Source organism: Anas acuta, chromosome 14 (genome assembly GCF_963932015.1).
Source record: "Anas acuta chromosome 14, bAnaAcu1.1, whole genome shotgun sequence".
In the NCBI taxonomy this organism is placed as follows: domain Eukaryota; kingdom Metazoa; phylum Chordata; class Aves; order Anseriformes; family Anatidae; genus Anas; species Anas acuta.
The window spans coordinates 19,540,561-19,565,683 of record NC_088992.1 but is presented as its reverse complement, the minus strand read 5'-3'; the positions used below and the strand labels follow the sequence as shown (position 1 = coordinate 19,565,683).

The 25,123-nt window shown below is 38.4% G+C and overlaps 1 protein-coding gene and 1 long non-coding RNA gene across 3 annotated transcripts in view; both read left to right on the top strand.

The window, feature by feature from the left end:
• Positions 1–10,453, top strand: part of LOC137864260 (uncharacterized) — a 37,597-nt gene extending 27,144 nt beyond the window's left edge. For both annotated transcript variants that reach the window (XR_011101398.1, XR_011101397.1), the window contains exon 6: positions 10,320–10,453. This is a non-coding gene — a long non-coding RNA (uncharacterized lncRNA). The remainder of the gene's footprint in view (positions 1–10,319) is intronic.
• A 10,167-nt stretch (positions 10,454–20,620) lies between these two features.
• On the top strand, positions 20,621–25,053 carry FABP6 (fatty acid binding protein 6). Its single transcript, XM_068698225.1, has 4 exons — positions 20,621–20,779; positions 21,682–21,857; positions 24,088–24,177; positions 24,926–25,053. The coding sequence occupies exons 1-4, from the start codon at positions 20,713–20,715 to the stop codon at positions 24,977–24,979; spliced, it is 387 nt and encodes a 128-aa protein (XP_068554326.1). The 5' UTR covers positions 20,621–20,712; the 3' UTR covers positions 24,980–25,053.
• The last annotated feature ends 70 nt before the right edge of the window (positions 25,054–25,123 follow it).

The following is a 25,123-nucleotide window of genomic DNA, read 5'->3' as shown; positions in this document are numbered from 1 at the left end:
ACAGGCTATTTTAGGACACTGAACAGGGTTTCAGAACACTTCAGTGAAATTTGAACTGTTGCATTTTAGAGGTGGTCGTTACCAGGACGTACACAGGAAGACTGCACTGTCTCGTGGAGTGCTTTCAACCACGTCAAGCTGTTCACCAGAGCTGTGCACGGCCACTGGAGCCTGATGGTAAGGGTGAAGTCAGGACTTTGTGTGTCTCTGTCAGAAAGCTGGAATGAGGTAGTTCAGATTTTTGCCATTCTTCCATTGGCCAAGTGACTTCTAAAGCTGCAGAAGCCCCATTTTTTCTATTGCAGAGATTATCAGAAACACTTAAATTTTATTGTGTACTAATTAATGTATTTTATTGTGTGCTAATTAATGTCCTGTTCTTTCTGGCTGGTCAAAGCAACTCTCAGTGTAGAGTCTACTGAGAATGTATAGTATTTTTTTACAATGTATCTGTATGCCAGGAGTTTCAATGCTGTAATTGAAGCATATACCATTGTATTTTTCTAGGCATATGCTCAATTTCACAATTTCACCACTTTTTTTTTTTTCTGTTTTATTTAAATACTAGAAAATAAGTTGTGAAGTACTATGTCTGCCTTAGGGAAGGAACCTCAAATAGTGGTGCTCGGTGGGTACTGCAGATTCTTAAATGGTAGTAGGATGTATGAAAATAGTACAGAATGTATAAACATGTTATTTCACTGGGGCAATAGCAGTATTGTCTAACCTTGAATTACCTATAAAGGACAATGCAATATTAGCATATTTTATAATACAAATTCTCTTGTTTCCAAAGTTGTCCAACTGAAACTATCCCTTCACATGTACCCAACAAATAATAGAAAGAAAAATCCAAGTCTTCAACAGTTGTTTCACTGTCTTTGTGTATTGGTATAGTTATGATGCATTTCTGTCTAGTTACACTAATCTAATTCCCCATGTGGAAGCTTATCACAAAACAGGGGCCAAGTGTGCAGTACCTAGGATATGCTGATGTAACTGTATATCTTAGTTTATTTTAACAGATGGAGTTCCTTCCCACTACAGTTAAAACCACCATGCCCAATAACACATACTCTTCTAGCAAACAATACCTTTGCCAGCCTAAATTTATTTCTGTTCACTGGAATGGTTGGTTAGAAGCATTTTTATTTTACGCCATGCTTCTAATCAGCATAGGTAGGCTGCAAAACCAGAACTGGTTTTCCCAGAATAGTTTATACTAATTTTAAAAATGTATAAATCAAACAGCAAAAGTGATGCTTCATTCTGAAAAGGAAGGGCATATGCCTGCTTTTTTGCAAGACTAAAGGTTTCCTTTATTTACGTTCAAACTAAACAAAAAGAGAGGGAAACTGTTAATAAATACATAAAAGAAAATGTACCATGTCATTCTATTTATTATGGGCAAAAGATTGAGAACAATTTAAAGCTGTAACTCTGCTTCCAAGCAATCTGCATTGCATACAAGGTTCATTCTTTGTGCTTTTTAGATCTGCAGTCTAGGGAATTAATGTTTGGGACACTACTGCAATTTTGGTATTACTTTCACCATCCCCCTGTCACTGGATACTGTGTCAGTTCGATGTTATGTTTACTGAATGTTCTGTCACCAGTCCTCCTTGTTCTTCAGTCTGGTGTATGTCTGGGTGATCTGTTTGTTCTGCTTTGGTATCCATTGGAATGACAAAAATGTTCTGAAATGCAGCTTCGCTTTCATGATGAGTCCTGTCAAGTGATACATTTCTGCGGCAAAAAGGGTATAGTGAATCATACACATGATGTAAGCATATGTCTGTGTCCCAAAACAATTAACAAAATGTCAGACAAAATGGAACTAGTCAGGAAGAGAAAAACTTATTTTTCTTATTTAAGCCTAGAGATTGTGCAAGTCTTACTAAATGCATAATCATAAGGACATTAGATTTTAATATTGTAGACTTTTTGTACTTTTAATCAACTGTTTTATAACAAGCATTTGTTTGTTTACTTGTTTTTGAGTATTACGTTCCTTGAGGTCTCTGGTCAGGCAAAACTCGCATAGATTTCAGCTAGAGCTTGACAGACAAATAACTGAACATGTACACAGTAAAAAGTAGTATTTTATAGTTCAAAATGCTGATGGCTATTTTAATACCTTGTAATTGGGGGAATTTTATGCTATTTCTCTGTGTTTTCATCATGGATTGAAACTCCAAAGTACGTGTGCATGAATGAATTTCTTAAATTTCATATTTCTGTGGTATAGTGACATTTATGTAATTTAAGTTTTTTCTTTCTCCACGGCATAATTGAGTATAAAAGAGCTTTATGATACCCATTATGTTTTTGCCTTAGAATAAAACCGAAGTGGCTAATTGTTGCAGGCTTGGACCAGTGGTAGACCAGGTAAACACTGGTTATATGTTCAGACTGGAGGCCAGGAATTTTTTGTCACATTAGTAAAGATGCAATTACATCTTTACTGTAGTTGCAATTTGACTATAGTTTTAGTTTTTCTACACTAATCTGAATTTGATTCTAATTTCTGAGGTCACCCAGGGTGAGTCAGATCTGGTCAAGCCAAAATAAGCTCTTGAATTGTTCCTAAAATGATGGAAAATATGAGTCAATTCAGAGAGTTGTTAAGCACGTAGAAACAGTCATAGGCATAAAACAACCACAAAGCTGCAGACGGTGCAGTGCGAGAGAAGGTCCACCCAATGAGTCAAAGTTGAATGTAACTGGATTTCAGGGCTTGTCTTTTAGCAGGGCTGAAAAGCAGAGCAGAGCTAAAAGAGAGGTATGAGAGCCATGGACAGGGAGGAGAAATGGACAGATGTTTATGTTGTGTGATTGCTTTTGGATTAATGTAAAGTGAAACATCCAGAAGGGAATAGATTTGATCTGTGACTTGGACTTTCTTTTGCAGGGAGACTGAGATAATTAACAATATGGAAATAGGCAGGGGACTTCAAAACTCTGAAAGCAGGTGATGAGACCCTGGCATATCTTACACAGTAAGAACACAATTTGGTACGCTCATTACCATTGTTGCCAACTGTATCAGCCTGGGTACACATATTGCAATTAATAACTCTGCTTTCTCAGTGGTTCTGGGAAAATCTGTGCTACTGTCAAGCATCACAGCACAGTTACTATTTTGCACAAGCTGCTGTTGGCTGTGGGAAAATTTCCCATGCAGACTTAGAAAACATGAGGCCTTAATATAAGAAAGTAACCCACCAAACATCATGTTTCAATATACTTTGCTTTTTGATGATAGTGGTTCACTGTTCATGATCACAGGTAAAATACAGCGCAGGTGCTGAATCAAGAAGTATTACTATGTAATATAGAGCTGGCTCTGTCAGTGTGGTTACAAAATTTGGTGAAAATTCCTTATTAAAAATAGGACCTCAATGATCATTTTAATTTTTAGTTATGAACATGTGAAGACAAAATCCTTTTCTTTTAGATCTTTTCTCCTTGTTATAGACTATTGCTGCTGCTTCATTGCTGCAGTGTTCTTTGCTAGTGCAGTAAATCTGGAGACCTAATGGTGCACAAGCCCCTTTGAGGACAGCACTGACTTTTAAAATATTCATTTCTATGCAGATCAGGGATATCCCAGTCTGGCTGTAATCAGAGGAAGAAGGAAGGAGACAAATAATCACTGAACATGACTGTTTAGGGAGCAATTTCTGTCAAAAAAACAATCAGCAACAAAGGTGGTTATGAGCTGGCCTTGCACCCCCAAGCACAAGTAAGAGTGATGTGGGCTTGTTTGATACTCATAATAGTATAATTGCTTCTTTCTATTCCTTCATCCTCTAGCCAGCTGCTTCTCCCCTACTATGCTGAAATGCCTGTTGTTTCTCTAACTGCTGAATAACGTAGGGCTGGTGAAAGGTGCCAGACTGACAGCAGTGGGCTCTGCGCTGCTTTGTTTAGATCCAGCCAACAGGTAAAGCTCAAGCCCTGACAGTGCCCCTCGCTGCAGGACTGAGGTTCAACTCTAACCTGCAGGGACAAGTCACAAGGCAGAGGCTCCTGCAGGGCAGCTCAGTTCTTGGTTATTTTTGTTTGTCAAAATGATGCCAGCTGCGGGAGTGAATTGCATGTTCTGGAAAAGCAGGATGCCTCTCTGTTTCCAGCTAGCGATCCAGACAGAGATCAGTTCAAAGCTTGAGTCTATTCCAAATGGAATAAACCTTAGCACTATGAAATCAGTTTGCAGCAAATCTCCTGCCACTGGGAGTTCAACTGACTTCCAAATTTATCTCACCCAGGCTTAATGAACAGTCATCAGGTAGTAATGATCCTACCAATCTTGATTTAAATAGTGGGGGTTGGATTCCATATCCCTAGAGTAATTTTTTGTGCCATTCAAACCTCATCAAAGTGTCTCAGTGAAAATGATTTAGGTTAGCAGGTTGTACTGCATGTTGGCCAGCAGCTCGGGGAAGGTGCGTATCAGTTACTGGTGCTCAGTGGCAATGTGGGAGCTCACAGTAACTTCCCGTCTGCCTCAGTCCTGTTTTTTTGCAGAGGGATGCCTAACTCTGGGCTTCTTCTTTTAATACTTCAGGATAGCAACAGCAGCAAGGGTGTGTCCATCAATGCCACTGCTAGCTAGCATCTAAACCCTGTATTTCTTTGAGAGAGATTTGAATGTTCATTTTCACTATGAAGATAACAGAGTATTATAAAAAATCATATCTGACCTTGTGTGAGAAAACAAAACAAAGGCCTCAGCAACTCCAGGGCTGGCTCAGCCAAGTGATGTCACATAAAAAATAAAGAGAAAGAGGGCTTTAATTGTATCATGTTTGTATGTAGGTCACAAGGACTTAAGAGAAGGCACCGACCAGACAAAAACCTTCAAAAAAATACCATTATCATAGGAGAAGGATTCTTTCTCAATCAGACAACTGAAAATCAGTACTGAGAGAATTTCAGTGTTCAGTGCTATCAGTTAGTTGGGTTTCCAGTTCCCAGAGACTGAGCAGGAGGACCTGCACTGTTTGTGTCCTCAGCCTGCCCGGCTCCTGCTTGCAAGCTTACCCAGTACACAGCAGCGAGATGCTAGGAAGCTGATTCAAGCCATTTTTCTTCCTGACTTTCTGTGCTATGATGACCCCACATAAATCAAATCTAGTTTGATTATCCTTCCTGAGGAATAAAGAGATGTGAGTCAGCTTCACCTACCTCTGACTGCAGCTCCCCATACAGTCTGTTTCTGGTTTCCCTCAGTCCCTAATTACAGGATCTGGACAAAAACCTCTCCTGCTGCTCCCACACTTGTGAGTGTCAGCCAGGGTAAATAGCTGCTGTAGTGATTCTGTGCTGCTTTGCAAGAATGACTCCTTTCTGCAGGGATCTACACAGTCCATACATCTTTTCTGAGCTTTGAGTAGCCCGAAGAGGGGAAGGAAAGCAGATCTTCTGCCCAGCCCTGTGGTCAGCCTTTGTGCAAGTGCCAGAATACTGACATGGAACGGTAATCTAATAAGCATTTCTTTCAGGAGAGGAAGCTGGAAGCGGCGATGCAGCTGTAAAGAGTCAGGGCACAGAAGGTCTAAATGCCTCCGGCTACAGAGCTCTTAGTGACACGTGGGTTGCAAATAGTAATGCTGTATGGTGACAGTGGGAAAAAATAAAGGAATAATCTGGGCCTAAAAGTACAAATTGCTTGTAGAAAAGCTGCATTAGAAGTGCAGGTTTTTGTTTTGGAAATCGGCAAGGAAAATAATTTTTCCTTGGCTTTAAAATCCACTTAGGTACCCAGATTCTGTATCACAGTCCATGCATGTTTGATTAGGAACATTTATTTTTTTTTTTCTAACACAGTATCTGGAGATAGCAATAACTTTAAACCATCTTTTCAAAAATTAGGACTTTTGAGACAAATACTATCTCAGAGGATGATGTGCATTCTCAGAAAAACATATTTTTTATTTTAAATGGGAAAGGTCTTTTTTTTTTGTGACTTTGTGGATATATATATAAAATAATATATACATATTTATTTTTTTTTCAGTGAAAGTTTGTGTTGATTTTGCCACACCAAATCACTGTTATAAAGCCATTATGTAATTGCTATATTTTCTGGTAAACCAAGAGTTTTGATAAATATTGTATTGCAAGGCAGACCTTTGGCAGAAGCCCTTATGTGTTCAGTGAGTAAACAAGAACAAAGATACAGTGACTTGATTACAGAATCTCATCAGGTGCTTCCAGGAAAAAGAAAAAAGAGCTTTGCATGCAGAAGACTTGCGATTTAACGTGGGTAGTGCATCATCTTCAATCTATATATTTAATAATTTGTCTGAATCCTGGTTTTGTAAATAGTGTAAAAATCCCAATATTGTGCAATAAGACTTTAAGTCTTGTAGTTCTTTGTCTCCTGTCTCTCAGGACACAAGCTGCAACTAGCCTTGTAAGCCAGAGATTTTTGCACAGAAATCCATCTGTAGCATACTTGAACGTTTATTCAGCCGAGGAGCAGAATTAAAGTGTTATCACTAGATGGCAGAGTGGTTTATGACTCAGACTTTTCTACCTGATTGTCAGAGGCTGCTCTGAAAGGCCATGCCTTTCTTCTCTGGGGAAAAAAATCAGAGAAATTCAGAGGTGGTGGATTTAGAACCACTTTGTCATGCTCACCAAGGGAGTCACCAGGATAATCCTGGGTGGTAGAGTCCTGCGTTATTGATGCATGCAACTGGTTTGTAAACTTCACCCAAATTTTGTCTGTTTCTGTCTGAGGAAGCAGAATATTGGCAAGCTGACACCTTCTCCAGTCACTGAACTGAGTGTCCAGATTTTTAAGCATCCTGAGAATAGTAGCTGATCTGTATGTGTTACCTAACTCAGCCATTCAAAAATGTGTATTTAGGTTGAAAATGAAGTTTTAAAAAACTAATCAGTTGTCTTTCTATGTTCCCTGATGTTTTCTCATCATTTATGAAGAAAATAGGTTTTGTTTATAAGCTGTGGTATGGTATTATGACATGAAGTTCAGATTTTCAACTCTTGTCCAGATTTTTCTCTTGATTCCAGAAGGTAACTTTAAGATAAATATGTCTTATTCCAGGATTTAATAATAAAATCACAGTTGTTAACAATATGGTCTCATTTTCTCAGTATTACATCAGCATTGTTTGAGTAATAGCAGCATACTTACGGCTGACCAAGAATAAATAAAACCAGGATAAAACCGTTGGAAGAGGGACACCACAGGCTTGATTTAATATAAGGATCTAATAGAAAAAGCAAATGTAAAGAACTGCCTTTTTGGAGATGGTGAAGAAGTGGCATGAGATATTTTCTCTGTTACAAAAGCATATTTCTTACTTCTGTTAAAAGTATCTAAACAAATATCATAGAATCATAGAATATCCCGAGTTGGAAGGGACCCATAAGGATCATCAAGTCCAACTCCTGGCACCGCACAGGTCTACCCAGAAGTTTAGACCATGTGACTAAGTGCACAGTCCAATCTCTTCTTAAATTCAGACAGGCTTGGTGCAGTGACTACATCCCTGAGGAGCCCGTTCCAATGTGCAACCACTCGCTCGGTGAAGAACCTCTTCCTGGTGTCCAGCCTGAACTTCCCCTGCCTCAGCTTAACACCGTTTCCACGGGTCCTATCACTGGTGATTACAGAGAATAGGTCACCTGCAACTCCACTCCCCCTCAGGAGGAAGTTGTAGACCGCGATGAGGTCTCCCCTCAGCCTCCTCTTCCCTAGGCTGAACAGGCCCTATGACCTCAGCCACTCCTCATACCTCTTCCCCTCTAGGCCCTTCACCATCTTTGTCGCCCTCCTCTGGACACTCTCCAACAGTTCAATGTCCTTCTTGTACCGTGGTGCCCAGAACTGCACACAGTACTCGAGGTGAGGCCGCACCAGCGCAGAGTAGAGCAGGACAATCACCTCCCTCAACCGCCTAGCGATGCTGTTGCTTGATGCACCCCAGGATACGGTTGGCCTTCCTGGCTGCCAGGGCACACAGCTGGCTCATATTCAACTTGCTGTCAACCACAACCCCCAGTTTCCTTTCTGCAGGGCTGCTCTCCAGCGTCTCGTCGCCCAGTCTGTACGTACAGCCAGGGTTGCCCCATCCCAGGTGCAGGACCTGGCACTTGCTTTTGTTAAACTTCATGCGGTTGGTGATCACCCAGCTCTCCAATCTGTCCAGGTCTCTCTGCAAGGCCTTTCCTTGGACCCTCAGAGTCCACAACTCCTCCACGTTTGGTGTCATTGGCAAATTTGCTCAAAACACCTTCTAGTCCTACATCCAAATCATTTACATTGAAGAGGACTGGTCCTAAAATAGAGCCTTGAGGGACCCCACTAGTGACCATCCGCGAGCCAGATGTGGCCCCACTTACCGCAACCCTTTGAGCTCTGCCTGTCAGCCAATTGCTCACCCATCATATGATGTTTTTGCTAAGTTTTATGCTGGACATTTTGTCCAGTAGGATCCTATGGGAAACCGTGTCAAAAGCCTTGTTGAAGTCCAAAAAGATCACATCATCTGGTTTCCCTTGGTCAACTAGATAGGTTTCCTTATCATAAAAGGAAATCAAATTTGTTAGGCAGCACCTACCCCTCATGAACCCATGTTGGCTGGAACCAGTGACTGCAATGTCCCCCAGGGGCACCTCAATAACTTCAAGGATCATCTTCTCCATAATTTTACCAAGCACTTACATGAGACTGATAGGCCTGTAATTGCTAGGGTCTTCTTCCTTACCCTTCTTGAAAATAGGCACAACATTTGCCAGCTTCCAGTCTACTGGGACCTCTCCAGATTCCCAAGACCATTGATAAATAATTGAGAGAGGTCCTGTGATGACATCAGCCAGCTCTTTAAGCACCCTGGGATGGATCCCATCTGGACCCATGGACTTGTATGAATCGAGGTGGAGCGGCAAGTCCTGCACACATTCAGGGTTGGTTGGGAGTTTGTCATTCCCACCATCATGGTCCTCCCGTCCAAGACACCCTGGGTCCTGAAGCCCATCATGAGCATTGAAGACTGAGGTGAAGAAGTCGTTAAACGTCTCTGCTGTGACTATGTCATTGATGTCATTGTCTGTGTTTTAGCTTTTTGTAAAATATTCAGTGCCATATTATGGTGTATCAGACACATCAATGCAAAACTAAAGCCCAAAAAAGTACTTACTGGCAAAGAAAAATAGCTTTTTAAATAGCTTTTTTTTTTTTTTTTTTTTTTTTTTTTATCTTTCCAGAAGAGAGATGTATCCTCTGCATCACTTTTTTCAAAACTTTCTGTTCTTGCACAGTTAACTTGCATCAGTCTTTTCATTGTGGCACACTGTAAGCACTATGCTAGCATAATAAAAATATATTCAAATATCGGTTTCCCTTGTCTGGCTTTGAGATTCTTTATTTTAAAACAAAATCCTTTTTTGCCTGGTTTATAGGGAAGTAAATAACATCACCAGATAGCTGTCTGTTCCATCTAACTCATCTCTTTAGATGAGCCGCAGGAATTGGGAATAGAGGAAAAGCTTGAGAGACTGAAAGAGATGGGAGGGGACAAGTAAACATGGTATTAAAATATAAGGAAGATGAACTGCAAAGCAGATATACCTTACAAAAAAAAATAATAATCTAATTTTCATGTTCCCCTTAGCAGATTCAGAAACCGCAGCTGAAGGAGTAGCAAAATTTAACTGTGCATGGGGCTTATGTGCACCATTAAAGCAGCAGGCTTTACAAGTGCAATATGTGGAGGTTAATACATTTCAGGAAAATCAGTGGAGATACAGGGCAATGTGCTGGAGAACCCATTATATCTAAAAGATGGAGGGATGCCTAGTGTTTTAACAGACAGCAGAGAATCAGGATTTCTGGCTATTAATCCCATCTCATATGACCTGGGGCAAACTACATAATCTGTATTTAAAATACAGTACTATTGCTTTAATAATGAAGGGCTGGGGAACAGCAGTCTGGAAAGCAGGATGCTTAATAAAGTATGCTGTGTTTATTCCATGCATACTGAACTCTGAGTAACCCTTGCAGTATGGAAGTTCCCCTGGCAGGCCAAGTGGGGAATTTGGCCTTTCTTTAGTTCAGCTGCTTTCTGTATTGGCTTCAGTAACCATCCAGATACAGATACAGAAATGCTAAAGTTACAGAAGTAAAGATGCACAAAAATAAGGAAGCTGTGAAACTGCAAAATCATAAGGAAGATAAAACCAGTCTTTTTCATGTCAGAAGTATGAAAACATGTTGGTATTTTCCAAAGAAACAGCATTTTTCAAAGTCAAAAGATTTTTCTTTCCATTTATTTCCTCAGCACTTGCTCAGGACTCATTGATAGCCTGCATTTTTCACCATGCATATCATGAAACAAACTCTGCTATGTATGAAAGAAAATGCTCCGGATGTCCCAAGCTAGAGGAAGATGAAGGGAGTGGGACTATTATCAAGGTACAATTATTAAAATGGCATTTGTATATAAATCACTAATGGATTTGAAATCAGACATTTCACACATTTTTAAACTGGATTTGTTTTAAAGCAAAGACAAAATAAATGTGTTGTTTGTTTGTTTGTTTGTTTCAATATTAACTGTGATATTATATATACATGTAAATATTTTTCAGAAGTTGCTTTACTTGTAAAAAATAATTCCAACAAAAAAAAAAACCTTCCAGCTTTATATAAACTTTTATATACACGATTTGTAGAAGCGTGCATGAAATAATGTGGTTGAGCATCTACACTTTGTTACAGGTATTTTCTAAGGCAGCAGCTTTAGCTGTGCTGTGTAAAAATAGGATAGCCAGGGATATGGCAGCAATTTACACTAGACATCGCTGGTGTTATTTGAGATCCTTTCATGTCTCTCCAGATTGCTGTCACTCTCTCTCAACACATTGATTCAAGGGAAAGACAAGGAAAAGACAGTCCTTAATGTCTTTGTTCTTCCTTGAAACGCTACTTAGAATTAATGAGTATAAATGGTATAAAGTCAAAACAGATACAAATGGAAAAATCAAATGCATTTGTGCTTCAAAATATGATCTTTTTAAAAACATCTCCTTACCAATGCAAATAAACATTTTGTATTAAGTAAATATGGCAGTGAAGCTAATAGAGATAAAGTGCTGCAAAATACTTAGCACCTCCAGTTCTTGTCAGATTCTTAGTTCACACAAGGAAATACATTGTCTTGCAAGGAAGACTAGTAGTGTCCTTACGTTAATTACATAACGTTTGTTGTTAAAAGTCCATCATTTACTTCCTTATTAACCATAGCTGCATGCTAGTAGCCTATGGCTAATAAGCCAATAATGTGAGTGAAATTGAGAAAGGCCAAATCATCATAATTTTCATTTTTTAAGAATCTTCAGTTCTTAGTGTTCATTATATTAAATTTTTAGATTTTGAAAATCTGTCATCTATACAGCAGCTAGCATTTAAAAACTGATTCATTGTTTTATGATGTCTGTGAAGAACCAGAGAAGCTCTTAGCAGATTTCCTACAGAAAGAAGAAATTAAAACATGCTGTTACATAGTGTTTTTTATTGACTTCAGTAAACTTAAGAAATGCTACACGGAGCTTGCCTTCAAGAAAACCTAAACCAATGTCATATAGACTAAATCGTCAGTTGCTTGGTTTCTTAGGTGGAGCATGTAGGGAGCTGCAGAAGGGATGTGAGAGAAGGAATGACAGTAAAATAAGCGAACTGGTTCAGTGCCTATGAAAATGCAGAAGTTCTAGGACTGATTTCAGAAAGTTGTCCAGCTATCATGAGAAACCCACTGCCAACAGAGTTCAGGCAGAACTCCAGTGTATACTCTAGAAGCAGGGTAAATTCATGAAACATCTGGGTCCTGGTTTCATCCCACATTTATCCCACTGTCTCCTAAGCCTCATTTGAAAAAACTTGAACAATCACATAAGAAGTTCATTGGGTAACTGTAATTCCAGAGAGGGATTCCAGGGCATTACTGATGCCTTTGAAACATGTGGTGACTAAGGAAGAAGTTATTTTTGGTGGTGTTGTATGGTGGTGACAGCCTATTTCAGAAACCTGCATCCAGTTACCCTCCTGCCAGCAGTTCCTGCTAACATTAACTGCAGGCACAGCGCACCTTCATTTTGCAGTGGGATACAGCCATTTTTCCCCCTTTTGATGCCTAATGAGGATTGTTTAGAAGACCACAGCCATGTGACAAGCCTCCAAATTAGACTAGATTACCTTGAAGATAAGTTCCAATTTGAAGTTACGTTGTTCTGATGTGTCAGCAAGTACTATCATATAGATACTATCGATACTATCAAGTAATAAAATCTTTATAACACATCATATAAACTATGTAGATAAAGGGGATATGACTATTATTTTTTGGTCAGAAAAGTCAGAAGAGGTAGTTACAACGATTCCTTACTTTAGGAATGTCAGATACTAATTTATTAGAATAATACTTACAGTGTGTTAGGGACTTTCAATATAAGTATGTCGAAAAAATATATAGAGGTAGTATCTTTAACTCAGTTTGCTTTTACCAGAAGACTGCAGATAAGGCTGAATTATAATCTTGTTTTAGCAATTTTTAAAAACTTCTCTGTATTAGACCAAAACTGTTGAGGTACAAAATGTTCCATAGTGGCTTTTAGTCCAAAGATGATATTTCAAAGGAAGCTTAACAGGTTTGTGTGACCCAGAGTGATGGGAGCCAGTCATTTTTCTACTGTGCACTTCCAAATTTTATATGTCAAAAGTGGCATAACAAAAATCTTCAAGTCTTTTGTTGAAGTCATTACTAAAACTTAAAAAAAAGATACCTTCCTGTTTCTACTGTCAGTCCCCATTACCATTGTTTTGCATACAACTGATAAAATAAATGTAAGATAACTATTAAAAGAAAGAATCCTGAAGAAAGAAAAGAACAATTAGATTCAAAAGAAGTCGCTACTATCAGTCTTACTGTATATTATGTAAGTTATGTTAGTATATCCATTAATGGCCTTTTATTAAAGGTGGGTAGTGTACTAGCGAAACTTGTTGAGCTGGAAAACATTTGAGATCCTAGTAAAATTGGGGTAAGTGGAGTACTAGGATGATAAGAATAAGTCCGTCACTTCAGAATTGTCTTAACAGAGTTTGGCATGGCTTAGCCTGATTGCTTTAGTCTAACTAAAACAAACAAACAAAAAGGTGCTCACTAAAGAAATTTGGGATAAACTCAGAGAAAGAAGGTGCAGTTCTGGCACAAGTACAGATTTAGTACAACAATGAATTAATTTAAACTATAAATTAAAAGAAAAATTTTACATACTAGGGAGTAAACTGCCTGCTAAAATAACAAAGACAAGCACTTCATAGAGTGCTATCAGTTCTAAAAATCTGAAATGATAACAGAAATATCCCTTCCAGTTCCTTGTTTGGGTGCTTTTGAGTTTAGGAGTGCAGATTTAATTTGCTTAGGTGTTAGATTCTGAAAAGCCAATGTGTGATACAAAGTTCAGAGAATTTATACTGAGCCTTAAGCTTGCAGAAAAAATGTTCAGTTAAGCCAGACTAGACATGTACCACTAACTCTGTTAGCATGGCCTTCGTTTTTCTCCTAATATGCATAATGAAGTGTAACTCAGATCACGATCGCAATGAACATTTTTCGGTGGCTATATGTACCTTTTGTGGATACTCCCCCAGCAGCTTGTTTCCTTCTCCATGCCAATACTTCCACTCTGCCAACACAGGTATTGGTGTGATCATCTGAGTAACTGGATCACAGCACCAATTAAGCTGAAAAACAGCTTTATATTTTGGGGTATTTTTAATTCAGATCAGGCCCTTGCTCTGGTTGCTGTGTTACTGCATAAACACTTGTGCCACCACAAGGCAAGAGGTGACTTGAACAATTTAAACAGTGCCTTCATATCCTCAGGCTTCTCTCAATCACTGCATGGTTTGCAGACACCTCTAGACCAATGAAAGGGCTAAATGTTGTTCATTGTGCTGGTGCCCTTGGTCTTCTCATCCTCTTGTACCTCCTGCTGTACTGGCAGGGTATGACCACGTCCTGAGACAGTTCAGGGAACAAAATCAGCTGAAAACTGGTAAAACCACCTGAAAACTAATCAGTTATTTTTTTCTTACTTTTTTTTGGGGGGGTGAGTTTAGTTTTCTGTCTTTTTAGTTGTCCAAAACCAGACCTCAGCAGTCCTATTGAGATAACAGTCAGAGATCAGGAACACCAGTCAGGGGCAGTAGAACCAACCACTTCTTACAGAAGCTATGCCAGCTTGAACCAGTTAATTATCTTGCTCACTGGAGGTCCAAACAGACTGAAGGTTTTCCTGATAACAGTGCTTTGGCAGGAAATAATGCAAGTTTCCTTTATGCGAGTCCCCAAAATACTAGTTTTCTGAAGGATTTGAGTCTTCCTCAAATAGTAGTAGGATCTTTTTTTTTTTTTTTGTGTGTGTGTGTGTGTGTGAGGCAAATTCAACCTTTCAGAATGTCACTTGTGGGCAAGAGCAGCATCGGTACTGAGTCACCTGTAGAAATCTTGTAGAGCTGGCCAGGGCATTTCTGTTAAATGTTTGGAGTCTTTACAAGCATTAGCTTTTCAATAATTCAGCCACATCTTGTTGGTAATTACTTTTCTACTGCTTATGAGTTTAGAATAATAACACCTAGTACTACGCTAAATGGATACTCTTAAGCATCCATTAATTAAGGCAAAATTATAATACAACTCCCATGGAATTACACATTACGTTAATACGAAATGAGTTCATTCTGAATTTATTATGAATGATTACTCTGAGTACCAAAGGAATTAATAATCATTAGCCATTTCTGTGGAGAGTTGTTGAATAATTGCCAGCTACAGCTGTATTAGGAATTTACAAGCTTTCCTGATCAGCATTAATTCTGAAAGGATCATTTCTTTTCAGGGGAGAGCTTCTACTTTTATTCTGAATCCTTGTTCCTTGTTCAACTGCATTCCAGTTTTAAAAGCACTTCAAAGATAGTCACTCAACCTTGTTCATTCACTAATGGAATTACTTTCCTTATCTCCACTTTGTCTTTAAATTATCTCAGTTGGCTTTATACTACACGTCTGAAAGGTTAATAAACTTTAAAGCATGTTGGGAGACATTCAAGGGCAGGGTGACTCCAACATGACAAAAAGAATGCAAAGGCGTTATATTTATGACTGTGGCAAGTAAATTCTGAAAGTAGAGGTATCCTCGGCCTTTGATTTGGTTCCTGAAAGTTCCTTCTGTTCCTACCAGCATTTGAAGACTCAGCTGTTTTGCATATCAGAAGTAGCTGATTTGGGAGGCAGAGGGAATTAACTACTCTCTTTAGATGAATTTTTCCTTTGGGTATAAGCTTTAATGAGGGTTTTACTTCCCTGAAAACTTACTCATGCTATGTGTCTGCAACAGCCACACAGTTTCAACTCACATGATCCTAATAAATTTAAATGCACTGTTGAGCCTTTCTGCATAACTTCTCATTGTACCTAGTGGCTTGATTCCTTCCCATAGTGCTGTCAATGTGTACTTAGATAGGAGGCTTGCTATGTGCTGGTGTTAGAGAGGTGCCTTAGAGAACCATCAGTTAGATAAGCTTTACTGTGAGTGTTTTGTTGTGCTTTTTGTGTTTTGTTTGTTTGTTTTTTATTCTATGAGACAAACTCATTATAAAAAGCCTGTGTGCCTTAAGTCTCACAGAACAAGGTTATACCACTTCCCTTGCAGTCTGTCTGCTGACAGTGGGGCTCCAAATTAGTATGCAAACCCTTGTGTTTTTCTGTGACAGCTGAATCCACTCAGAGGGGTTCATAAATGCTAGTCTGCTACAAATAACATTTGCATATAAAGTTAGATTCATTAAATTGTTTGTGTTGAAGTTGTAGCTTTGCTGTAGGTGAAGCTGAAGAATTCAGGCTGAATTCAGGGAAGCAAGCATTTGGCCTGTGTTCTATAATGTTTAATTAAATCTATATGAAGCAGCCCTGCGTATTATTGATTGCCCAGATAGCAATAAAATGTACTTAAGCAAAAGCTAATAATATATGGTATTTCCGTGTTGCCATAATCCAGTGTTTAGGAAATCATTATCATTTAGAAATATGTTCCAAAATGAAACATGAAGATAATTGCTTTTATAAATACTGATACACTTAACTGAGCTGATTGTCTGATACTGTACTGATACTCTTACTGAGCTGATTGTCTGGCTCAGGCAGGAGATTTTGCATTTCAAACAGTCAGAGACCAAGGAGATTGGAGACTGATCTTGGAGCTTCAGCTGTGGCACTGGGCTAGTTAGAAACCCTGGTATGCTTTAACTGAAGTCAGGGGGATTTAGGGGGGAGGTAGGGACTTGCTGTAGGACACGCTGATTGGCGTACAGGCCTTGGCCACCAGATATTTGGCCACCAGAGGGCACAGTCCCCTATAGAATATTGGTATTTTCTTTGACCTACGTAAAGGGCAGCTGCATCTTCCTCCTGAAAATGATTGATAGTGCCAGGTACCCTGAAGTTAATAACCTTTCTGAAATCTGTTTTTAACTTTTACACCTGGAGCTTTTTATTCTTTTGTCTTTCTCCATTACAGCTCTTACCTCATTCCTTCTTCTTACACCCCTGTATGTGTAGAGGGAACTGCTTCTCATTTTTTCCACTGGTCTCAGTTATAGCTGTTAATTCAGTTGAATTTCAACTCAGTTCTGTTAAGTAGAAACATGACATAAACAAGGACGTTTGCAGCAGTGTGCAGCTACCCACATTGCTGTAGATGGAATGGATTACATATGTAATGATGTATACATGTATGCATACATGTATATATACATGTATACATTTTGGAAAAAAAAAAGTGGATAATTTTGGTTTAATTTATTGTGGTTAGTGTTGTTGTTGTTGTTTGTTTGTTTAACTAAGTAATTCTGCACCGTTTAGCTAAGTGCCCAGCCCACCAAGGCTGAAGCACTGCTGTAGAGGAATGCAAAAGCAACTTTACAGGCTTACAGCTCTGAAGAGGCAGGAAATTCATGAGTATTATAAATACAAAGTGTAAGGTCATTAAATGAATGCAGTTTTTAGCTGAAACTGAGAGGAACTTGGATGACTAACATTAACAATTGTGCAAGTAACCATCACCTCAGTAAAGTCAGAAGGCCTCCATACCTTTACTCTTGGAATAAATATTGTCCTGACTCAATATTTGAAAGACTACTCAATGAAATTCTTCATTCTCCAATGCAGTCTTGAATTTCATTACATTTTATAACAAAAAGGCAGGAACTAAAGTAGAGATTTATTTCAGAATGAGTGAGCAGAAAATGGATGCAAATACAAAATGCACATTAGAAATTCCTCTGCACAGATGGGTACAGATGGTATGTTTGCTCCCAACTTGTTCTAAACTGATTTGGATCCCAAGCAGCCAGGCAGAGTAAGCACGGTTATTGACACTGTGCAGTCTTACCTTTATTTTTTATGTGGATGTTTTTAATACATTCTGCAACTCTCATGTACAGCACAGCATTACAACTCCTTGGAGGTGAATAAACTCCTCCTTAGTGTAGCAAGAATGACCCACCCAGCCAAGTAACTATTCACCTGTAATTTCCTGTACTACATGCCAGCACTATGCCCACCACATTCCCACTGCAGACAAGCTCTAAGTGTTGTATAGCTGTGTATATGTCAGCATTTTTATATCACATCACAAGATAATTATCAATATAATTTGATCTTTATAAAGAAAGGGAACATAAAAGCCCAAGTACTGTTCATATAATCTGATTATCTTTTTCCTGTTTCAGAGAGCTGTGCCGTTTTCTTTATCCAGTTTGATCTATCTTCCAAGGCCTGTGTGGTGTTACTGTGCTGATGGCATTGTCCCCTATTAAGTTCTGTGTAAACAGACGAGTTTATGGCTCAAGTTCATTTACCTTCTTTACGGCGTTATGCATGTCTCTCTGAAATGTTGAGAGCCTAGTGCAAGACAGAGGCCTTCGAAACTGAGCTAACCTGAGGATGGTCTCACTGGTCGCCCACTCCCCAAAAGCACAGCGGTGGCAGGACCCTGGTTACCTTTCAGTATGTGGAGCAGACGGAGCCACGTGAAGGAGGCAAGTCTCTTACATAAAGACTTGCACAGCCAGTTGTGCTGAGCAGCAATAAAGATTCTCACAGCCCATCAGTAGAGCAACTGCAGAACTCCCTTGGGTGACTGAAAGTAATTGGCTCTTCAGAGCTCTCACCCTTTGCTTCTAAGGGCTTGTTTATTATAAGAATGTTTAAATTAATGTGCCATGCTTTGGAAACAGGATTTATGCATAGACCTAGGATTTCTTACTGACTACATCATCTTTTCACTATACTATAAGCACTGATAGGTCACTTTTTTTTTTTTTTTTCTTTTTTTTTTTCAGTTTTCAGCTTGTCCATGTATGGAATGGGGTTGATAATACCTTCCTGTAAATGGAATTTTTGAATTTATGTGAGTGAAATTACTAGGGTTTTTTTTGCCTCTGTAATGGCACAGAGTTTAGCACTGTTGTAGCTTAACTGGTAACTACTTAGCTTTACCCTGGCAATAGGAACAGAGGTCTCTGCGTGTGCAGCCACTTCGTTGTGTTCCATGCTAATGCTATTTTACTTTATGGAGATGAGGCCTGAGGACCTGGGTCTAGCTGATAAAGGAAGTTTCCCTTTCAGTTATCTGCTCCTGCACAAGTTTCAGATTAAGAACTATTCAGAAATAGTTCTAATTAAAAAAAATAAAATAAAATAAAATAAGTGTCAAATATGGTGGCAGAAGGGTCAAAATCATTTTACAGGCACTTTAAAATCAGGTCCAAAGGTAATACTGACTGCAAAGCAAGTTTCTCTGTTCCTTTCCTGAATCTTATGAATTTGTAACTGATACAAAAAAACAACTATTAAAACACAGGGGCATGAGAGAAAAGTACTTGAATGCTGATCATGGAACAGGGAGAATGTTCGCAGAAGAAAGGTATATATGGCTTTTTACTATTTCAAGTAAGGAGACATCATTTTAATGACAAGCAGACAGCAGATGGTATGGCTTTTGTGGCGTCACAAACGCTAGCACAATACAGTCAGCCGCTGCACAGCATGGGACAATTAAAAGCTGAGTAAATATCGGGGGAGTGAAGGGTTAGGGGTGGGAAGGCAGTAATTCCTAGGGCATTTGTTCCATTTTTTATTTTACAAATTGACCATGATTTTTTATGCTTCCCTTTTGTTCACTTTCTGCATCTGCATCTGTGCTATAAAACTGCTTTCCCGCCATGAGCGCGTACCAAAAGCAGTAGTTTTGACAGGACTGCTGTCAACCTCAAAAACACATCTCCATGATAAAGTTTTAGATATTTTTACAAAGATGTAAGATTTTGAAGTTGCTTTCTGCCAGATCTTAGAAGAGGAACTAGGGAGAAAAAAAATAAACAATGTAAATTTCCAAGTAATAAACATGAGGCAAGTCCATAGGTATGATCTCTTACAAAACTGACTCAATATATTCTGAAGCTTTTTGTGGTCAGAAAATTATTTTCTATTAGAAGTCTCCTTCTCTCCTGATTCAGACTCTTAACCCACCAGTCAGTTTGTTGTTCTGGAATCCCTCTTATTTTGCCCCTGGAAGGAAACATTTCAAAACTGTAAAGATTTTTCTAAGACAGGTAACGTTTTCTGACTCAAACCTCAGATACTCTGTGTATTCCAATGTTATGACACTGTTAGCACATAAATTCTAGGAAGGCTTTTGTTCAGATTAAAAACTGTTGGACTATATCATCAGCCAGTGGAGCAATGCCAACACACTGTAGCTGGGAATTTCTTACCCTGCTCTTGTATGTGTTCTAAATTACCCCATGGACTCTCACTTTTAGCATATTACAGAAATGAGAGTGCTGATTCTACTTTTTCCAAGTAAGTACATGTATATATTTCTGAAATGTTTGTACTTTATGCAAACATTCGCTAAGCAATTTGAAGCAAGATTTGTCTCCTGATATCTCCTGATGTCTGATATAAGATATGGGAACATGGTGCCATGAGTGCTTCTAATGTACTTTACATCCAAGTAGTGTAAAAAATTTCATAATTCTTGTCTTCATATGGGGATAAGGAAGGATGTGCAGGTGCAGTAGTTTACCCAGAACCTTGGCATTGCCCAGGTCCCAGCAGAATAACTTAGGAATCTGGGCAGCCTGTTTCCTATTTTCACATATTAACTAATATAGGATATGCTTCCAAATAAAGCGAGGTTGTGATCGAAGGACGCTGCTTTGAAGATGTTTTCTCCCTGTTTCATCATAAAATATTTTACCATTATTCCATCACCTCTGCAAAATCAGTGGGATCTTTAAGGGAAATATATATCATTTTCTTCAAATATGCAAAAAAGAAAACCCAGCTTTTGCCCTTCATTTCTGCTGATCTCCAGATTACTGTCAAGGATCTTTAATTGAATTATGGCCCTTTTCAGATAGGTCAACGGCATCCATGTTAGTGACTCACATAGATCATAAAAGTATATTTCCTAGGGGCGTGAGTACAGGTGGGCTGAACAGCTTGGGTTGGCTTATAAAAATGAGGGCCTCAGGCCATCTGCACTTACCAATTCTTCTTTGTTTCAGTGGCTATCCTGCACTACCAGCCACATCTCCAGGGCAACATGGCATTCACGGGCAAATATGAATTTGAAAGCGATGAGAACTACGATGACTTTGTGAAGGCAATTGGTAAGTATGTCTCGGTGCGTAAGTCTTGAAGATTATAAATTAGTTAGAAATACTTTTTTAAAAGGGCTTTTTATTGAAATATCAAGAGATCAACAGGAAATACCAGTCTTGGTAGGAGTGTTCAGCACTTCAGCAAGAAGATTCAGTTTTCATTCTTATAAGAAGCACTATTAGCCACAGGAAATAGTCCCATTGTACAGAAGCAGTTATTCCTTTTCCATGGCAGCAGAATGAAGGGCAGAGATGTTTGCAGTATAATAATCATGAAGATCACCTTTTTTGTTCTAAGTATTCATTGGTGGAAGCAAAGTTTTAAGTATGAAAGTACTTGTCAAAATCTTTTACAGTAATAGGTTTCTGTGAACCCTTTCAGAAGACTGTGTAAGCCCATTTCAGAGACAGATTACCCCTGTAAAATCTCTTAGGAACACCATGACCTGTGTGCAAAAGTTCAATGCTTGTGTTCATTTATTTACAAAGTAAATATACTTTACTAAATACAATAGTAAATAGAAATGCCCAGTTGTATAGCAGAGGCAGAAGTTTATAGACATGAAATTCCATGTATCTGCACATGTAGCCCAAGTAGAAAGAAAGATGTGAACATATTTATATCATGCAGATATATGTTTATTGTGTATCCTTTCTAAGGGAAAAGAAAGCCAGACTAAAACCTATTCTTTTAGCAAATGCATTGATGTCCCTGTACCTTCCTTTATGTAAATAATTTAAACTCAGCTTTGATACTGCTGTAAAACAAACAGCAACAACAACAACAAAATAAAAACACAAATCAGATGTTCAAACATCAATGTCTGACAACAAACACGCTATTAACATGCTTCAATTCCAATACAGATAGGATATTTTATTTGATAAACTGTATTTTTCTATTTCTTAAGGTCTTCCCGGTGAGAAGGTTGAGATGGGAAGGAATTGTAAAATAATCACTGAGGTGGTGCAGAATGGAAATGACTTCACCTGGACACAGCATTTCCCAGGAGGTCGCACCACAACTAATACATTCACTATTGGCAAGGAAGCAGACATGGAGACAATGGGTGGTAAAAAGTTCAAGGTAAATTAATTTCTCTCGAGTTCTATGCTGTCCCAGTTGCTTTTTGTTTTGTTTTGAATGTAGGGTGAAAATCAAATCTGTCCCAAGGATGCATATTTTTTCCCCATTTCTTGATGACCCTAGTAAAACATCTAAAGCTGATTTTAATGAGCACTAGAGCTTCAACATTGTATTTACTAGTAAAGACCAAGGGCAGAGTGATGAGCATCCTACTGGTGGTGTAGCTGAAGCAATCATAATGTTAATTAAAATTCTAACAAGCTGGTTGACAGCTGTCTTTATTGTCCAGCACCATGCAGCAACTGGAGCACACTCTATGAGGAGTGCTGTGATCCTTAGCTCTGCCTGTGCCTGACAGCAGTGCTTCCCTTTTAAAGTCACCTGTGCTGAGCCTTAAACAAAGGACTGCATAAAGTGAAGGGGAAAAAAACACCTCTCTATTCTCCGTACTATTGGAAGTACAGAGCAACTTGCAACATGAACAGTCTTTAGTGATAAGGGAGACTGTGCAACCTTGAGCTGATCCTATCATGGACAAAAAAAATCTTGATACAGAACCTGCTGTAAAACAGTTCTTTTATTACCTTATTCACGTCTCTTCCATTAGAAGGGATAGTTTGGGACAACTAAACTCAGCAGTTGTGAGGTGTCCGGAACCATACAACAGATTCCTGGATAAATGCTTTATATTGAAGAGACATGAAAACCAGCAATTTTTTTCAGGGACCTGTGACAAAATGAGAACAGTAAGAGTATTGCATGATTTCCAGAATGCTGTATCAGTCATACCTTTCTGATTCTGAGAGAAAAAAAAAAAATGTCATTGCCTTTGAGAAACCTTTATGAAGTGTATGGAAGAAAACATAATTCTATTTGGTCAATTTATTGCAAACTTCACAATTTTGAAATATTATAAATTTTATCTTCTTCTTGAGCACTTTGGCATCCCAAATCCTATTAAGTAGCCAAAGATGAATGCAGGGTAAACGACTCAGCAGAGAAACCACTGCCTTTCAGCACAGAGTCACTAACCAATATATAAATTAGTAAGGCTTTCCTTGTATCTGGTAAAACACAATTATTAAAAAAAAAAAAAGTCCCCTCTTCACTTTGCACGTTACTTTTTTGCTTTCTAAATATGACTGGCTGATCTGTCTTTATTACTAAAAGCGCAGGAAAGGCTGACTAGTTATAGAGGCAAGACTAATTTTCTGATAGAACTGCATAGCTAGTTCTGCAAAGCTAGTTTTGGTAGTCCGATGAAATGTTGGAGCATTTGTAATCTTCATATTAACATCCTGGCATGCTCCTCCCATACAGAAGTAGCTCTTAGAATAGAGTAGTTCACTTGGAAGGGACCTTCAAAGATTATCAAGTGCAACTGCCTCAGCACTTCAGGGCTAACCAAAAGTTAAAGCATCAAGGGCATTGTCTAAATACATCTTAACCATGGACAGGCATGGGGCATCAACCACCTTGCTAGGAAGCTTGTTTCAGTGTTTGACCACCCTCATGATAAATAATTTATTCCTAATGTCCAGTCCAAACTTATCCTGTCACAACTTTTGTGCCATTCCCTTGTGTTCTGCCATCAGTTACCAGGGAGAAGAGACCAGCACATCCTTCTCCATTTCCCTTCCTCAGGAACTTGCTGGAAGTATAGCAACTGACACGTTATAGTATAAAGGTGTGACTGCAGACTGTACAGTCATCTTCATCTATACTTAAATGATATAGGTGAACTCTAGTGTAGTTAAAGGCATGAAACTCAGGATCCAGGGTGAAGATTAACATCACTAGCCCACAGTGACTTTTGTGCTGCTTGCAGGCAGGTTATCAGTATATGAAAACACTACTTTAAAAATAACTCATACAATTTCACTTTTTACTGACAAAATAGAAGAACCACGTAAAATGTTGACTGAGAACACAGTCTGCAGTAAGACTATCTTTAGAGCTATGAGTGAACATTATTTATGATTTATTGTGTAAATATGGAACTTGAATGTATTGTTACTTGAATATTTTTCTATTTAATAAATTATGGATGCTTATATTTAGGAACTAAAGCACAAGGATTTTAGTCTTTATCATTAAGCTGTTTATATAATAGACAAGTTTTACTTTTATTAAAGGAAAAACTTTAACCATCAGGTGCACAGACGCTTACAGTGTCTGATAAAATAAATGCCAATAGGCCCAGAGAATATTAAACTTCTCTCTATTACAGGCAACTGTTAAAATGGAAGGGGGAAAAGTAGTAGCTGATTTTCCCAACTATCATCACACTGCAGAGATTGCTGGAGGAAAACTAGTGGAGGTGAGTTCTCAACTTTTTTTTTTAACAAAATAATCTAGATAAGATCTACAGCATCAAAATTTTGAGTTCAGAAAAAAAAATAGAAGAAATACAGCAAAGCTGTTAATGAACTTTCCCTTTCAGTCTAGATCATCTAAAGTTTTACGCAGGTTTAATTGAAAATTAGATGAACAAAAATTACATATTTTTAATAAACTTGTAATATGTTTTGTTTCCTAGACACAGTGTTTCAGCTGTAAAACATTGGAGTGTTGAACTTGAGCTATTCCTGAGTTACTGTGTCTTTGACCATATTTATTTAGTAAAACTTGTAAAAGATAGACTTTTTGAGAATCAGAAATCATAATGCTTGATAACTCTTCCGGAATTGTGACTTGTATTTGTGTCAACTACATATGCCTGAGTATGTTTTCAGTAGCTGCTATCCACAAGTAAATTACTGTCTGAGTCAGGAAAGGACTCTCACCATCCTTGAAAGAAATACTGTCAATCATTTACTGCTTTTGGAGAATAATCATCTGTCTTAAAACCCAATACTAACTTGGAGTTGGTGATTGCTAAGTCTAGCAACACAATGTGTTTCTGAGTAGATTAAACCATTCAGCTTATTTTTCAGATATGTTCTACTAAAGGGTACATGTACTTCAGTAAAGGATGGGTTCTGTGAGCCAGCTAACAGGGATTTTCATTTATGACATTGAAGCTTTAACTGGTCTGTTCAACCAAATTTTTGGTTTGTTTATTCCAGCTCTCTACTGCTTCTGGTGTAACCTACAAGAGAACCAGCAAAAAGATTGCTTAAGGCATTAAAGCACATTTTCCAGTGTACTGAAAAATATGCAACGATACAATTAAATAAAATACACTTCTGACCTATTTTGCTCTCTCTTTTCTTTATAAAGATGAACGATTGTTTTTCAGAGTAACATTATTCCCAGTAACATTA

What these genes read in the sequence shown, in the direction of transcription:
- FABP6 (XM_068698225.1), top strand. Translation starts at nt 20,713, where the DNA reads ATGGCATTCACGGGCAAATATGAATTTGAAAGCGATGAGAACTACGAT. An exon ending in TGGGTGGTAAAAAGTTCAAG is followed by an intron (nt 21,858 to 24,087) that starts GTAAATTAATTT and finishes TCTCTATTACAG; the next exon opens with GCAACTGTTAAAATGGAAGG. An exon ending in CTGGAGGAAAACTAGTGGAG is followed by an intron (nt 24,178 to 24,925) that starts GTGAGTTCTCAA and finishes TGTTTATTCCAG; the next exon opens with CTCTCTACTGCTTCTGGTGT.